At 49.8% G+C, this 15,909-nt stretch overlaps 7 protein-coding genes across 7 annotated transcripts; 3 read left to right on the top strand and 4 right to left on the bottom strand.

The window, feature by feature from the left end:
- Positions 1 to 202: 202 nt before the first annotated feature.
- On the bottom strand, positions 203 to 2,607 carry N7481_007413 (Mis6 domain protein; the record flags this gene model as incomplete). The annotated part of the gene is made up of 5 exons (XM_057266632.1): positions 203 to 1,300; positions 1,360 to 2,121; positions 2,171 to 2,388; positions 2,468 to 2,518; positions 2,592 to 2,607. 5 exons carry the CDS (start codon positions 2,605 to 2,607, stop codon positions 203 to 205), a joined length of 2,145 nt encoding a protein of 714 aa, XP_057120833.1.
- Positions 2,608 to 3,274: 667 nt separating this feature from the next.
- Positions 3,275 to 5,235, bottom strand: N7481_007414 (CLPTM1 family protein; the record flags this gene model as incomplete). The annotated part of the gene is made up of 3 exons (XM_057266633.1): positions 3,275 to 3,631; positions 3,695 to 4,180; positions 4,243 to 5,235. The coding sequence occupies 3 exons, from the start codon at positions 5,233 to 5,235 to the stop codon at positions 3,275 to 3,277; spliced, it is 1,836 nt and encodes a 611-aa protein (XP_057120834.1).
- A 713-nt stretch (positions 5,236 to 5,948) lies between these two features.
- On the top strand, positions 5,949 to 7,658 carry N7481_007415 (short chain dehydrogenase/reductase family protein; the record flags this gene model as incomplete). The annotated part of the gene is made up of 6 exons (XM_057266634.1): positions 5,949 to 6,223; positions 6,328 to 6,413; positions 6,480 to 6,644; positions 6,704 to 6,774; positions 6,830 to 7,458; positions 7,613 to 7,658. 6 exons carry the CDS (start codon positions 5,949 to 5,951, stop codon positions 7,656 to 7,658), a joined length of 1,272 nt encoding a protein of 423 aa, XP_057120835.1.
- Positions 7,659 to 7,923: 265 nt separating this feature from the next.
- Positions 7,924 to 10,038, bottom strand: N7481_007416 (uncharacterized protein; the record flags this gene model as incomplete). Its single annotated transcript, XM_057266635.1, has 3 exons — positions 7,924 to 9,282; positions 9,352 to 9,831; positions 9,928 to 10,038. The coding sequence occupies 3 exons, from the start codon at positions 10,036 to 10,038 to the stop codon at positions 7,924 to 7,926; spliced, it is 1,950 nt and encodes a 649-aa protein (XP_057120836.1).
- A 279-nt stretch (positions 10,039 to 10,317) lies between these two features.
- Positions 10,318 to 11,297, top strand: N7481_007417 (SNAP receptor SEC22; the record flags this gene model as incomplete). The annotated part of the gene is made up of 5 exons (XM_057266636.1): positions 10,318 to 10,351; positions 10,414 to 10,490; positions 10,539 to 10,648; positions 10,746 to 11,151; positions 11,235 to 11,297. 5 exons carry the CDS (start codon positions 10,318 to 10,320, stop codon positions 11,295 to 11,297), a joined length of 690 nt encoding a protein of 229 aa, XP_057120837.1.
- A 171-nt stretch (positions 11,298 to 11,468) lies between these two features.
- N7481_007418 (Elongator subunit IKI1) lies at positions 11,469 to 12,682 on the bottom strand (the record flags this gene model as incomplete). Its single annotated transcript, XM_057266637.1, has 3 exons — positions 11,469 to 12,205; positions 12,295 to 12,451; positions 12,524 to 12,682. 3 exons carry the CDS (start codon positions 12,680 to 12,682, stop codon positions 11,469 to 11,471), a joined length of 1,053 nt encoding a protein of 350 aa, XP_057120838.1.
- Positions 12,683 to 14,945: 2,263 nt separating this feature from the next.
- N7481_007419 (SNUT3/LISCH7 family protein) lies at positions 14,946 to 15,746 on the top strand (the record flags this gene model as incomplete). The annotated part of the gene is made up of 1 exon (XM_057266638.1): positions 14,946 to 15,746. The coding sequence occupies one exon, from the start codon at positions 14,946 to 14,948 to the stop codon at positions 15,744 to 15,746; it is 801 nt and encodes a 266-aa protein (XP_057120839.1).
- Positions 15,747 to 15,909: the final 163 nt, after the last annotated feature.

Consider the following 15,909-nt stretch of genomic DNA (forward strand, 5'->3'; position numbering starts at 1 on the left):
GTACAATATATGTGTATAGATAAGCATTCACGGCGTTTTCAACTTTGGCATTGAATGGCAGTTTCACGAATTATTGAACGGCATTTCGCCATTATCCAATGAATTTGATGAGAGTAGTTAGTATTCAAAAAGCTTGGAATATCCATTCATTTCAATTATTCATACTAGTACTACTAGTAGAACATCAAACCCCCCATTACTATCACTCCTTCCGCAAAGCCTTCATAGTACTCCTCATCAAACCCGCCGTCCCCCGACTCCCAACCCCATCCAACCAATCAAGCATACTTACCCGATACTCCTGCCAAGAAACCTTCGCACCCCCATCCTTCTCAAGCGCCTGCAACGCCTTCTGAGTAACAGGTTTCCGCATCCTAGGCCTCCCCTCATCATCAACCCCCTGCCCATCCTCCAACTCCGCAAAGGCCGCCGCAGAAAGATTACAAAATGCCGCATGGTGACTGAGCGAGAAAATCGATGCAAGGGTCACATGAAACGCGCTTTCACGATCATAGTGTCTGGCCGCGTCATTTACGCTTCGCACGTATGTTGTCAGGGCTGTGGTAGTCGCGGCCGGAATCATACACCCCAGTGCATTCGGGTCGTCGGTATTTAAGGCGCGATTTCGCCAGAGGAGATTGCACATGTCCATTACGTAGCCGTTGAATTCGCCGACCAGGTTCGTGTCGTAGAGCGGTTCGGGCGGATTGGGTAATGTTAGGACTGTAGAGGTGAGTGAGGATTCGAAGGCGGATTTGTAGCCTGCTAGAATGGAGTTTAGGCCTGATATGATCGAGATGCTGGGTGTGAAGGCGATTGTGTATACGGTCGGGGCTTGGGGGACTGTGATGCGAATTCGGGCATTTGTCGAAGCGTGGGAGAAGAGGTCTGCAAGGGATTTGTAGAAGCGAAGGACTGGTAGAATCGCTGGGTTGGCGGGGATGTGTTGCTGTTCGTCGTCGGCTGTTGGTGCAAATTCTTGAATTGAAGATGCTAGAAGCTCTGCGTGTTTGACGACGTAGGTCAAGGGCTCGGACTCTTCTGAGACGGATGGCTCGAGTCGGAGCTTCACGCCCCATTCTGCAATTAATGCTGTGTAGAAATCAAGCAGAGCTGTTCTTGATGATAGAGTTGCGTCTAGCAGACTAGATTCAAGTGGTGATAGTATGCTGGTTTGTAGAGATGCAAATGATTCGATGGGCAAGTATTGAAGCAATCGTAGAACTTGCTCGCGATTGTCTCGGCCGTTCCATACTTGGAGATAGGATTCTAAGAAAGCTCGTACCGAGGGGAGAAGCGACTGCAACGATTAGTCCAAGCTCAATGGCGAGACGGGGGGATGCAAATGCGTTAGCTTACCTTGGTAAAAGACGCATATCCCTCAACAAAGCTGAGAACATATGATAGTGACTCCGGTTCATCGTCATCATCATTCCGAACCTGCTCCAATCTATCATCCAAAAAATTCCTCAACCACTCATCAAGACGATGATTCGCAGCTTCAGACTGCACCAAATGAAGATATTTCTGAGCCATCGCATCACCAAGTGTGGAAATTATCTGATTGGGAAGCTCAATCCGATCCAACTTGTCGACAAAGTGATTAATATCCCGAATTTCTTCCAGGGATGTATGTTTCATCGACACTCGAGAGGTTTGCAGCACAGGAATAACAACCTCAATCCTGCTCCGCTTCACCGTCCCCCGATGAACAACCTGATAGCTCGATTGCTCTTGATCGGCATCCATCATCTCCGCATTGCGATCCTGCAGGACCTTGACATGACCAGACCATTCAGGATCAGGGTGTTTGAAAAACAGACCCGCCCGCCTCGACCCGGCATCACCAACAACAATCTCAGGGTAATAGTTCTTAAAAACCTTCAGCAAGCTAACCAATTCCTTATCCTCACCACCGGCATTCTGAATCAACTCCATAAGAGCCTGGATCCGAAACGGCTTCACATGTTTCCGCCGCGTAATGAGCGACAACAAATGACAAAGCGGTTTCCGAAGACTAATCATGTCCAGATGATTGAACAAAACGGCATATAGTTTACCCAGATGAGACTTGTCTTCAAGGACATCGTACGCGACAATCAACCAGCGTACCAGCAGAGCCTGCGTCGCGGGGGTAGGCTTGGTCTTGCTCAGGACCAAGACAACAAACGACCTGCGTGGCATGTTTCGACAATATCCGTTCGCGGGGATACAGATTCTTGACAAGAGACGTCGCCGTCCCTTGGTCAAGGTTGTTTCTTGCCGTAAGCACTTTGAGAAGACGGCCCAGCGCAGCCCGCGGAATGCCGCTCTCGTGCGCGTCCGACGCAATTGTTTTGGCTAGCTGGCCGGCGTCTGTGTACCGCTGTTTGGCGGGGACATACGCAACTAAAACACCCATTAGATTCTATCTGCTACTTCTTTTCCATGGCCCCGTTGGAAGTGGGCACAAATTTGGGATTCGTACCGGCTTCTAGATGCTCCAGCGCATCGAGCAAGCGGCCAGATTCGGCGCTTCCTATAAGTCGATTAATATTTGATTATTGACCTGGAGGAGGGGGGCGAAGGGGAGGGTTCGCGAAGTGACTTACCTAGATCAGCTGCCATACTGAAATTTAGTGGGTTGACAATGTCTTCTCCTAGTGTTGCTGTTCCTCAAGAACTAAACTGGGGCAATCTTCATGCCCGCCGTCTGGCGCGTCAACGCGTAAATGACCCAACGCGCTCTCACCACTCGATAATGAGAGAAAGGCGGGGATGTGAAAGGTGGGGATAGATATCGATAATTGCAATTGGGATAGATGATCGTTTTGACGTAGATCAAGTCGAGGCTGGAATCTTGAACGGCATTCAGTGCAAAGCGGATTGCGCGTGGAGAAGTTTGACTAAGACCCGATTGGGCAAGCATCAACAATCACCCCAGAGGAAGCAGAGGGAAGTCCCGTCCAACAAAGAAACGAGAGAACCTCGACAGTTCTATTTTATTTTTGATCTTTTACTAATACAGACGTCTAATACATTCATCCATTTTTTTAAAAAGGTGTTCAATTAAACAATTTATTTCAAACTCTAAGTTGACCCTGCAGTCTCCCATAGGTGAAGTGTAGTTAAGTTACATCTCGAACGCGAACAGAATAGCCCGCCAATACTGGTAAATCATAAATCTAAGATAAAAGCGAAAGATTGAAGTCATCGGTTTCAGGTAAAATCAGCCCAATCGCAATCCTAGATCTTAGGTGGTCGACTCTCAATACTGGCATCTCCGCAGAACCGCTCACTTTCTCTTGCGGGTCGAGGGCTTGGAGTTGTTGGTCTTGGAAGAGGACTGGGTAGCCACCTCCTCCTTCGCTTCCTCCTTGATCGCCTTCTTCTGGGAATCGGCGGCGGGGGTGGACTCGGCCTCTTTCTCCTCCTCCTCATCGCTGTCACCTCCCTGGCCGAACTCATTGACACGCTTGAAGTCGGTCTTGTACTTCCAGCCCTGGTACAGCCAGATGAAGAAGATCACGTCGTCACGGAGCGTGGCCAGACGGTGCAGCCATGGCATCTTGACAGTGAAGGCGAACAGATCATCAATGAAGGTGTTCAAGAACTTGTATGCCATCGCCTTGCCGGGCATGTGGGCAACAGACTAGAAGAGGAATGTCAGCAAGAAGGTTTAAGACGAATGGAGGCGCAGGGAAGAGAGGCTTACCTTGAGACGGTAGTTGATGTACAAACTGGGAACCATCATCAAGAATCCGTAAGCGTACACACTGCCGACGAGAGTCTCGATGATGTACGAGTACCACGATTTGTGGGTGTTGTACATCAAACTGTACGTAGCGTAGGCGAGGAGCAGGGGCACTGCCACGATATACAGGTAACGGAACGCAATCTCGTCGTAGTCCTTGGTCTTCTGCTCAGTCTCGGAAAGCTTGTGCTTGTCCTCAAAGACGATGACATAGGGAAGGAATGAAAACCAGGAGTTAGCAGGTGGGGGCCGCAGGCGAACGTCCACCGTTTTGGTGATCTTCCAGGCCTCGAGCATAATTCCAAAGCCTTGACTGGCAAGAATCATCCAAGAAGTATTCTCGCTGTTGTCCATGAGGTAGAGGAAGATAACGGCTTGCATGAAAACGTTTGCCAGAATTGTACGGACCGAGGTACCAACAGAATCCTTCTTCTTGCGCCAGTGAGACTGAATTTCGTGTTAGTGAGATCAGAGATAGCACGGGGGATATTCATGGGTGGAAGGCTTACAATATCGTTCTTGAAGGCAAGAGTCTCGAAGATCATGTGCAGGATAGTGACGAAGCCAGTCGTACCGAGGAGCCAGATGTTGGTATCGAGGAGGATCTCCTTGACCATTTCCCATTCTGTTCCATCACCGCCACCAGGGACGGGGCCACCGTACGCAGCCTGACGGGCGCTCTGCTTGGAACCTTCGTCGATGCTAGTCACGAGGTTGAATTTCCAGTGAGCCATGTTGTCCAAAGTGATATGCAACGGCACTTCCTCGACGGTAGAGTTCAGAATAATCATGTGGGTCTTGAGCTGCCAGAAAGTGTTGAGGAACAGAATTGGATAGTACCACCCATTCTGTCCGGAGGCATCGCGGGCTCCACTGCGCTCCAGTTGCACATATTGGCGAGTCGGGGCTGCAAGCTGACCAAGACGCTGAGTGCCGGCGTCAGGGATCAGAGAAACGGTGAAGTTGGGGTGGTAGTATGAAGCAGTTGTGACCTTCGGGGCGTTATCTTCCTCGGCGGATTCCTCTCCCTCGGCGGCGGATAGGAGATTCTTGAGCTTCTTGGTCTTCTTCTTGGGCAGATACTGGTTAAGCGGGCGAATGAAGTGAACAGCGTCGTCAGTCGTGTAATCCTTGGCAGCAGGATCCAACTGGAATCCAGTGCGCGCAACAAAAAAGTGCGCCCAGAGAGTTCCATTCTGCTGAACCGCCTTGGGAACCTTGATCGTGGTGTCGATTTCACGGGTATCGCTGTAGTTACCCATCGTGAAGTTCTTCTCCTGCATGACTAGCACGCTGTTGGGGGATTTGAACGAGGGGACATTGAACGAAGGTGTCACATAGATGCTGATATCGAGGGCGCTGTCGACCGGCCAGATGGGAGCGATAAGGTCCGGCAAGGCACTCGGGTTCGAAACCTCATTGGGGGCAGGGCGGTCGATAAACGCGGGGATCGCGCCAGGCTTGTTATCAGGAGTAACACTCTGCTGGTTATTCTTTCCCATGTATTGGTTGATACCCCATTGCACCAGGAGGAAGATTCCCAGGCCCTGGAGGGCACCCTTAAGGCCAGACTAGAGGGGGGGAGAGTCAGTGAGGAGAACACCAGCGTAGATAGGCGAATGGGTGAGTGGGTGCATAACATACACCAGAGGATTCGTCCTGTCTGCGAGGCCGCTGTTCAGGCATAATGGCGGGGAAGGGGGGAGGTGATGAGGAGAAAGTCAAGTTGAGGCCGCGGCGGCGAAGAAGTGTTTGGTCGTCGGGAACTTTAACCCGCGCTTTAACCCGCGCTTGGCATTCTAGCGGGTTCCAACAGTTACAGTAGTACTAGTGTTGTAGTAGTACTAACTACTAGTAGTAGTATTTTAGTGCTAGCCTATTGGACGAATTGAGTTAGTTATTCTCTTAGTTATAACTAAATATTAAATATTTTACATTGTTTATCTGCTTGTGTTTGTAACTGTACATCGCACCTTTCCCCAAAGCGGTGGTGAGTTCTACAGTGGGGACCTCCACTCCACCTTTTCTCTTTCTACTCCGCAGTCTCCGAAAGCTCTCCCTCTCACCACCACCCTCATCAGTCACACACCCACACACCAATACGTCCACTGTCGCTCTACCTTCCAGTCGCGCAATGGGCATCGTGTTTGAGCCCCCGCGCTGACCCTGACGACCCCGACCCTGACCCCGATCCCGATCCGATTCCAATCCCCTCATGGACCCCCACTCTTTTCCCGATCCGCGCGCCCAATTTCCCTCGCATCACGGCCCTCGAGTATGGCTGATCACGGCGGGCGATTCGCCAATTGGCATCTCGGTTTCGCGACAGGCCCTCGCGCATGGCGACTATGTACTGCTAGGCCTAGCACATACGATTCTTGATCGCGACGAGCGCCGCAGAAATGGCTTCGATGCATTTCTCGCCGAAGTGGATGAACACCACGATGAGGGGTGGAAGCAGCGCATGAAGACGGTTCCTTTAGACATTAGGTGCGCATCGCAATCCTCATATCGTGCGCTTTAACACGAAGCGAGAACATATTTCTCTGTCATTCTCGGAAAGAATTGAAGCTAATCGATATCTTGGCAATTAGAATGATGGGTGAATGCCAGGCGATCGTTGCCGAAACCGTCGCTGCATTTGGGCGTATAGATATATTACTCTGCTGCACCAGTCAAAGTAGGTACCCCGAACCGACACGGAACTTATTTCAATGCGGTGATTCAAAAAGTAACGCAATCTCAGCTCTGGTCGGTACTGTCGAAGAACTCTCCGCCTCTCAGCAAACCATGAACCTCGTCCGCGATCAATTCGAAATCAACTACTTCGGTCCACTGAACATAATCAAAGCCGCATTACCACACATGCGAAGAGAGCACGCCGGACATATAATGATCCTATCAGGAATCAGTACGCTCTTCTCTCTCCCACCCGCATAATCCAATCCACACATCTAATCACTTACACAGCGGCGCATATCGGCACCCCCGGACTCGGCATGTACTGCGCAGCCGGTTGGGCATTGGAAGGATTCTGCGACGTGGGCATTCCCCCTCTCTCATATCTTCTTGAATCCCACCTAACCAATATTACAGAGTCTGGCCTACGAGATCGCCCCCTTCAACATAAAACTCACTATATTCCAATGCAGCATCGAAATAGGAATCCTAACAAACCTAGTAACAAGCGTCCCACCAATCTTCCCCGCCTATTCACCAGCAAACAACCACGCCCCTCTCTTCCGCGGAATCCTAAACCACCTCGTCCCCCGCCTCCCCGACGCCCAATCCGAAGGCGTAACTCCGGTCTCCGCCAATTCCAATTCCAACTCCAACTCCCGCAACCGCGCCAGCACACACTCACAAGAGTCATCAGAAAATTCAAGCTCACGCGTCAGCTCAATCGAAAACGGACCCTTCTCCGTCCCCGAAGTCGTCTCAATGCATCCACCACTTAGCTCGGCGCATCTGGAAGTCCTAGTTTCCGAAACCGTGTACGCGATCACCTCGATTGGGGGCCATGAGAATCCGCCGTCTAGACATATTGTTGGTCAGGAGGGTGTTGCTAGTGTTAAGGAGAAACTTAAGACTGTTAGTGAGGAGTTGGAGGATTTTATTCAGGCTAGTTTTGCGGTGGATGTTGCTGTTGATTCGGAACCGACGCCGCTTGCTATGGGGTCTTTTAGTGGGGGGGTCTTTATAGTGAGAGGGATGGGATACCCAAGGTATTTGGATAGGAATGGTTATTTACCCTACAATACAAAAGATGTATTGAATTGAATTGAATAGCTTGCATGCATTGCTTCATCCATCCAGTTTGAATGATATGTTCTCATTGTTGTGTCTAGACTAAATCGGCTTAATGGGATTAATCTACAGATTCCGAAAAGAGGATGAAGACATTGGAAGAAAAGAGAAGACGTAGACAGTGCCCGCGAATTGCTCGAATTTGAAATCTATCATAAACTGCACGCCAGGATCTTGAATATCTTGGATCCAAGTCCCGCAAAGCAACGAATCGATCAATTCGTCCATCCGTTCATCTATCAGTCTCCCCTTCTCTCTGAATGTGCACGATGGCAAAGACGAAAACGAAACCGAAAACGAAAAATGAAATGCAATAGCGCAAGCGAAAGCGAAAGGGCAAGGAGACGCGCGTGGGGGTATCCATGTTAAGTTAAAAAAAAAAATCATTTCTGCTTCAAATACCACGCCTCTCGCAACTCCCAAAGACTCCCAATGTCCTGATTATTCCGGTAACAACGGAATTCCTTCCAGGAATTTCCAGTTCTGCCGTCAGGCTTTCGTCCGTCCAGTTTCAAGATGTGGGTGATGACGGGGCTTGGGGTTTTAATGTTTTGAATTGTGACCGTTACCTCGAGCTGCTCCGGTTCGGGTTTTTGCGCTGCTTCCTTGGACTCTACCTCGGCCTCGACCTTTGCCTCTGCCTTAGCCTCAGGCTGTGGTTGATGGTCTGCTTCATCGGTGGGTTGTTCCGGTTCTTTCTGGGGCTGGGTGGATGGTGGGTTTGTCATTGATCTGGCTGGGGAAAGTGGGGATGATGCGGGCTCTTCTTGTTCTTCGATTCTATCGGGTTCGTATGGGTTTGTGTTGGTCGTAGCCGTTAGAGCCGCAGTAGACTTTTCGCTTTGGTTCAACTCTCCGGCTTGTACTAGGGTTTCCACGGACTTTTCTGGGAGTTCATGGTCCGTGAATGATCCTGGGGGTGGAAAGCTGGTCTGGATAGTTGGCCCGTCTGCGTCCCGCATCTCGATATCTGTAGGTGGTGAAGTTTCTGTACTTTGTTCAGGGTCCTTCGTTTGTGTGTTTGATCGCATTGCTTCTGATGATGCAGAATTGGACAAATGATATGGAGATTTGACTATTTCCACAGATATGCCTGCGTTGGCTGGGGTGTCGACTGCGGGACTGGTAACATCCTGTTTGTCCGGATCTGGTACTGTCTCTGTCCCGGGTTCAGGGACAGACGAGATCTTGCGAGGTCTACCTCGCTTGCGCTTTGCTGGAGGTTCAGATTCCGGTTGGGGTGTCCGGCGTTTGAAGCTTTTGTTGGCGGGTTTGGGACTATCATTCTGGTTCACGATGATGACCTGAAAAGCTCCGGTGTCTTGATTATCTCCGAGTGAAGCATCGGCTGTGGAGGCTGTTTCATTTGCTTCTTGTGGCAGGATTACATCCACGGTGTCATCCGCCACTTCCGCAGTGGAATCGGTAACGTTTGGGACCTTGGATAATCTTGGTGGATTTTCAGCTGGTTCCTCTGCATCCCTCTCTAGGATCTCCGGTGGATTTGGAGTAGGAAGCTCCTGTTTGATGCTATGCCCGATGGTCGGTTCTTCAGTGTCCGATGAGACCTTTGCGGCATCTGCAAGAACCTCCTGGGGGGTTGTAGGGGTGACTTTCATCTTGATGTCGCTTTCAATGGGTGATGGTTCCATTTTCTGGGCTCCAGGATGAGCACTTGAGAGGAATGTTCGTCTCCCAGTAGGAATCGTAAATGACAAGTCTGAGCCCTCGATGCGGTCAATCTAAGAGCTGTCAGTCTCGATTCCAGATATGTGTCTCAACGATTAGAGGAAACGAGAGATGTGACACACCCTGACTTCCTTATCAATCTTAATGTTATTTTCGCCCTTCCCAAACCCAAAACGAAACCTCCAGACATCACCGAGCTGAATCACACCATGTTCAACAAGCACGCTCAATTTGATCTTAGCACTGTCACCAGCGGGAAGCCTCTTGTTGAAATTCTGCTTCTGGCCCCAGAACTGTTCGAACTCCCGTTCTTTAAAGGTGTCGAAATCACCACTTTCCCGCTGCTTGCGAGCCTTCTCTGCTTGTCGCAACCATTCAGGGTCGTAGCGACCATTCTCAAGGTCGAGCTGGAATTGACGAAGGCCATCGCGCCAATTATTCGAGTAGCGCAAGAATGACGCAGGTAATGGGGGTAACTTTTGTTCTTGGCTGTCTGGCTGGAGCTCGGTTTCGGGGTGGATATCTGCGGGGAGAAGAGCTAGGATCTCTTGTTTGTCGCTTTCATCTAGACAATTCCAAGCTTCGGGGCTGGCGAGTAGTTTCTGGAAAGTTCCCAAAGAAGGCGAGTGGAGTTAGTTTTGCATTATGGTATAGTTTAGAAATAGGCAAAAGCATAGGGCATAAGGAGCATAACATACCACCAGATCCGCGTGAACTAACACCGACTTCTCGCTGGTCAATAGCGTTGCCTCGCTCCACTTTCCCCGGGGAGCAGCTTTCTTAGGGGCTCGTTTCACCGGGCTAGTCATCGCCTTTTTCGGGTGTGCACCTACATCGGTAGGAGTAGTTGATTCTTTCGCGATCCGCCTATAGCAGAGCAAGAGGAGAAAAGCAGGTGTTAGTTCGCGATCAACGGACAAAGAAGTCAAAAGAGTGGAAGTTGTGGGGAGCTCACCCCGAGCGGCACCCGCTTCTGCCATCAGCCACCGCCCTTTTCCGGCCCATTGTAGTCAAGTTTACTTGGGGGATGTGGACACCGTCCAAAACACCCTGGCGACAATAGCTTTGGTTTGGTCACAGTTGCCAGAATGGTCAAATCAACACAGATCGCAAGGCTGGATGGTATGATATGGATCTCAATCGGAAATACCCTGGTCACTTTACTGACAAGATTCGTTGAATAGGCCTGATGCTGGCTGCTTCCGTCGATGATGAGCAGGTGAGGCGAACAACAAGATGTGGAGATGATAAGAGAGAGAGTGTGTGTGTGAAAGAGTGAATGAGAACTGACCTGGTCCGCTTTTAACAGGCCGAGTCTGAGCTGTCAGAGATCAAGTCGCAATGCAAGATGATTTTCCGCCGATTGACCCGCAATGCTGCACCTCAGGCCAGTATTGAGTCCGGTCAATACACCCTCCAGTGAGTCGAGCGCATGTCCAGGGGATGGGGGAGGGGATGACAAAAGGTTGAAAGAAACGAAAGCTACAATACTAACCTCTTCTTTTTATTTGCCTAGCTACCTGATTCAAGACGACATTTGCTTCCTTTGCATCTGCGACCGGTCCTACCCCCGAAAACTGGCATTCACTTATCTCGCCGATCTGGCCTCCGAATTCACAACCACCTACGCCCAATCCCAATATCTCTCCCCGACCCTTCGCCCATACGCCTTTGTCGAATTCGACACCTTTATTCAACGTACCAAGAAGCTGTACCAGGATAGTCGCGCCTCGCAGAACTTGGATAAGTTGAATGATGAACTACGCGACGTCACTAAGGTAATGACCAAGAACATCGAGGATCTTCTGTATCGTGGAGACAGTCTGGAGCGCATGGGTGAACTGTCCGGTCGTCTGCGAGAGGACAGTAAGAAATACCGCAAGGGTGCCGTGCGCATTAACTGGGAATTGCTGCTCAAGCAGGTAAGTGTTATCTATAACCATCCACCCACCCACCCATTCACCAACCCTGGTGACTGTTGCTAACTACTACTCTCATGAAACAGTATGGACCTTTCGCTGGTGTTGGTTTCGTGATCCTCCTCCTACTCTGGTGGCGCTTCTTTTAATATCATCAGCTCCCAATGGCAGCGCTTCCTCAATTCCGATTCCCCCCATTGTATGTATGAATGTATGTAGCTATACGAATCCAAATTATTCATTAGACCGGCCTTGGCCCTTTTCTTCACAAATATAGTTCGTGGCAATTCATAGACCTCTACTCATCATGACAAATTTCTCTAAATCTCATCCTCCTCCTCATCAAAATCATCCTCTTCACCCATATCATAAAGAATCCTCCCACCCTCTCCAGGCCCATCCCCATACTGCGCATCAAAATAAGGCAAAACAACCCCCTCCCGATCCCGCCTCTGTCGATCCGTAAGCCCAAGCTCAAACGTCGACTTCGGCTCCTCATCTTCCGCACGACTATCCGGCTCCATGGGCGGATTATACAAGACATTATCATCCAAAAGCGTAACAACCTCCTTCACACACGACGTCGCATACCGCGACGCAGGGGGGAGGAGATACCACTCCAACACACCGCGTCCACTCTTCCGCCGATGTTCCAGTTCAAGAACTATCCCCTCCGCGGCGCCTGTACCGGTCAATTTATCCAGGCGTCCGAGGATGACTCCGTCTTGTTCTTCGTCTAGCCCGAAAACGGGGGCGACTAGGCTGCGGTCCCGCGCTGCCTTTTGAGCGAGGATGTGGGAGAATGAGTGCAGGGTTATTATGCTTGTTGCGAGGTAGGTTAGTATGGAGAGGTGGGCGGGCTTGTAGGCATTTTGTGCTTGTTGGTGTAGGCCTGGGACGTCGGAGTGGTATGCTACCACTAGTGATGCGTCGGCTTTGGGTGTTGATGGATCTCGGGGTGTGATGAATGATCCGAGGAAGGATGCTAGTTGGAAGGTTGGGTCCAGCTTTTTGTAGCTTAGTAGCGGGTTTATGGCGTCGATTAAGATGAGGCGGCCTATCGGGGTTAGTCGAGTCATGCACGCAGGGTGTTTCAAGAGCGAGACTGTTGAGCTCTTTGATTATCTTGAAGTTGGAATGACTCACGCTGCGATGGACCGTTAATTTTAGCAGGCTGGTAAGCTGAAGCTACTTCGGACATGATATCCGCCGGATTCTTGCGGCGAGCGGAAATGAATGCATCGACGCCATCTGGTTTGCGGAGCGTTTCGAATGAAATGAGAGTGACGTGGACTTTGGAGAGCTGTTTTACTGGTCAGTATGGATCAAACAAGAAATTCGGACATAAATAATGTAGTAACTTGATCCAACACACCTTCGCACGTCTGATATATTCTTTGAGCAGGGGTGTGGCCGGCTGCTCCAGCGAGTCAAGCAGCAGGGTAAACGGCGACGCGGTATCTCTCAAATTGAGCAATTTGGAAATAAGCAGGAGATTATGCGTCCGCCGATGGGACAGGTTGATTGGGGCCATGGCGCGCTCTGCTCTGCTCTGATGGGGGTGATCTGGTGCAGGGAGATGCGGATGGAGTGGGGTTGATTGCACTGCAAAAATTTCGTGGGCTTTGAGGCTCGACGGGTCGGGCCGCGAACTGCGCGACTGCGCTGCATGTCTGGGATATGTGCTGTGGTTGATTATTTTGCTCTAGATTGGCAGGACTCTATGGATCATCTTTGTATTACGATCGCAGTCAATTGGATTCAAAGCTGAGGTTGAAATATTTTGTGACGTCATTCAACTACTAGTAGGTATAATGGCATCGGGAAGATGAGAGAGGGTGCTAAGATGTACAAAGCCGGTCTGTATACTAATCATCTTTCGAAAATGATATATAACATGGTCATGGTCACGGTATCTACCAGTTTCACACTCTATAATTAGTAGAGACGCCATCGTTAGCGCGTGGCTCCAATGGCGGGGTATTAGTATAGTCCCGCTGGGGACTTTCTAGCTTGGATTGTCACGATATATAGTTAGTAGTTAACTAGTACTACTTGTACTAGTATCTAAGATACATTGTTTCAAAGCTAGGTCAACTAGACTGTACAAATAGATACATGGTGGGGATTATAATCTAATGTTCGGAACACCATAGTATCTAGAGCTTGGTAAATTGATATGCATGACACTACCAGAGGTACTTTATGAGAAATCCTAGATGAGGCAGAAAGTAGGTAAGAACCCCGTAGGGTATATATCGATAAACCCGGTTAAATTCTTCATCAATGGAATGGCGCAATGGTTAAGCTCACCGAATTCCTTCGGGTGCCCAGGTTCGAATCCTGGCTCCGACGTTGGTCGGAGTGGCGCAGTGGTTACCGCGTTCGGCTGCTATTTCCAGTCATCCATTGTTTTTGTCTTTCTATTCTTTTATTATTTATTGATTTTTTTGGGGCGATGTAGTCGGTAAAGGGGAGAGAAATGTATGGACGAAGGAATCTTTTTGTATTATCGATGAGGTTATCGTTGAGGTTGTGTATGAAATTTTGGCATTCTTATTTTGCGGAATAGTATATATATTTTCCGTCTTGGGTAATCGAGTTGACGGGAGTCGAGATTCGATTGTGTCAAGAAGGCGCGTGAAACCCGTGACGGCTTTCTTGACGTCGCTTTCCAAGGTTGAGTATGTTGATGAACTTTCCAGGGAACAGATGGCGAGGGCCATTGACTTCGCGATGGGTCGGATATGTGGTGACCTTTCCATCTTTTATCATCTCTAGATAGTATAGAGAATACTCTGTAAAGGTCTCCATGGGTATATATCCTCCACGTCCATGTCTATCTAATCTGGTAAAAAGGCCGCGAGCTCGGTCTTTTGATTGAATCTGTGACTTTTATTAGTACTAGTACCGGAGTAAAATAGTTGGTCTGCATCTACACTAATCTGATGCTTTTAGGTTAGGTCCGACGAACAGGATGCCAACTTCATCATTCATAGTACAAGTCGAGTGATACAGCATCACGTAGCGTTCTCCTCGCGATTCCAGTATCTGAAACCGAAAAAAGATTTTCTTTTCTAGCAAGACCAGTCAGGTAATAAAAAAAAGCTCCAGCCTGAAATCAAAGAATCCAGTCACGTCTTTAGCTAATCGGAGAAACCGAATCAAATTAGGGTCCAGACGCGAGGCGAGGTCGAACGGAATCGGAGACGACTCCTCCCACAACTGGTTGAGAGAAGCGAAGCGAGATCTCGGCCAGTCCGGATCCATGCATGCTCGAATATCTTATTGTGAAATTCCGCCGACGACTCAGGGTCGAAGCCGGATGCTGACATATTAGGCCTCTCAGTCATCGTTGGGAGTATGGGTGACCCCCCTTGGAGATAACCCGGTGGTTTGTAAAGAAGAACAAAAAAAGAGGGAAAAGAGTCCGAGTGGACTTAGTAGGATCTAGATCTGATTGGAGAAAATAGCTAGCTCTACTCGGTGCTGCTGTATATATGAAGTGGCCCGTAGCAGAGTACAGCAGGACAGCAACAGCCCGAACAGCGTAGTTGGCACCTCCCACCGACCGTAATAAACTTCTCAAGGTTCTGCCAGCGTAACGAGAAGTGCAATTGCGACGACGTGATACCCCCAGCGCTCATAGCTGCTTATGACCCTTTCGATTACCTCTCTGAAATATTATCGAGAGTCATAACCTCTCGGAAGAAGTAACCCGCCCAATTTCTGTCGCGCTTCATCCAACCGCCGAAAGACCACACGGCACCAGACACCACCTTTGTCTCCCAACCACCATGGCGGAGCCACCTGCAAAACGTGCTCGACGTGTTGACAGTAGTGCTATGTGGGATTCAAGTGACTCAAGAGCTCGCTCGCCAGATGCAGCTTCAGACCAAGACCGCCGACGCCCACCACCTCGAGACGACCGACGCGACGGTCCTCGAAACGATCGTCGATTCGATCAGGAAGATAGACGGCGAGAACGGAGCTGGTCTCGAGATCGCCGCGACCGAAGGGATAGAGATAGGGACGGACATGGAGCTAGGGACCGGAAGAGGAGTACCAGCCGAGAGCGCGGTGGCTATGATCGACGAGGTAAGCAACAGCAGCAGCATCAGCAACAGCAGCAGCTACGAGAGAGTGGCAATGTACAAGCCAGGCATGAAATCAGGACTGATCGACATTTTTGCGCAGGATATGCATCAAAGGGCGACAAATTCCGCGACCGTTCCCGCTCGCGATCTCCAGTTCGAAATGGCAAGGCCCGGTCGAGGTCCAGATCTCCTCCCCGAGGAAACAAAGGGGACCGTCGCTCTGATCGCAGAGACCATCGGTCTCGAGATGATGGCCGACATGCCAATGGCTCTGGACACAGCAAAGATGAAATGGACGTGGATTTCAAGGAAGATGCCGACGAGGATGAATTCGAGGCTATGATGCGCAAGAGCATGGGTTTCACACGGTTCCGGACTACGAAGAACACCAAGGTGCCCGGCAATGATATCTACGGTGTGCGGAAGGAAAAGAAGATCGAGTACCGCCAGTACATGAACCGTACAGGAGGTTTCAACCGACCTCTCAGTCCGTCACGATGATTCCACTGCTATATTGGTGGTATTCAAGGGTTGCTTTCTTTTGCTTTTACATGGGTTTCACTTGGAGGGATTTACTTTCTATCCCATCTTTTTTTCTCTTCTCTTTTCTTTTTCCTTTTTCCTTTTCCCAGCCCTTTTTGCATTCGCGGAGCATGGTCCTCGG

Source organism: Penicillium waksmanii (assembly GCF_028829765.1).
Source record: "Penicillium waksmanii strain IBT 27052 chromosome Unknown utg000007l:1.0-4314555.0:1.0-4317578.0, whole genome shotgun sequence".
NCBI lineage: Eukaryota > Fungi > Ascomycota > Eurotiomycetes > Eurotiales > Aspergillaceae > Penicillium > Penicillium waksmanii.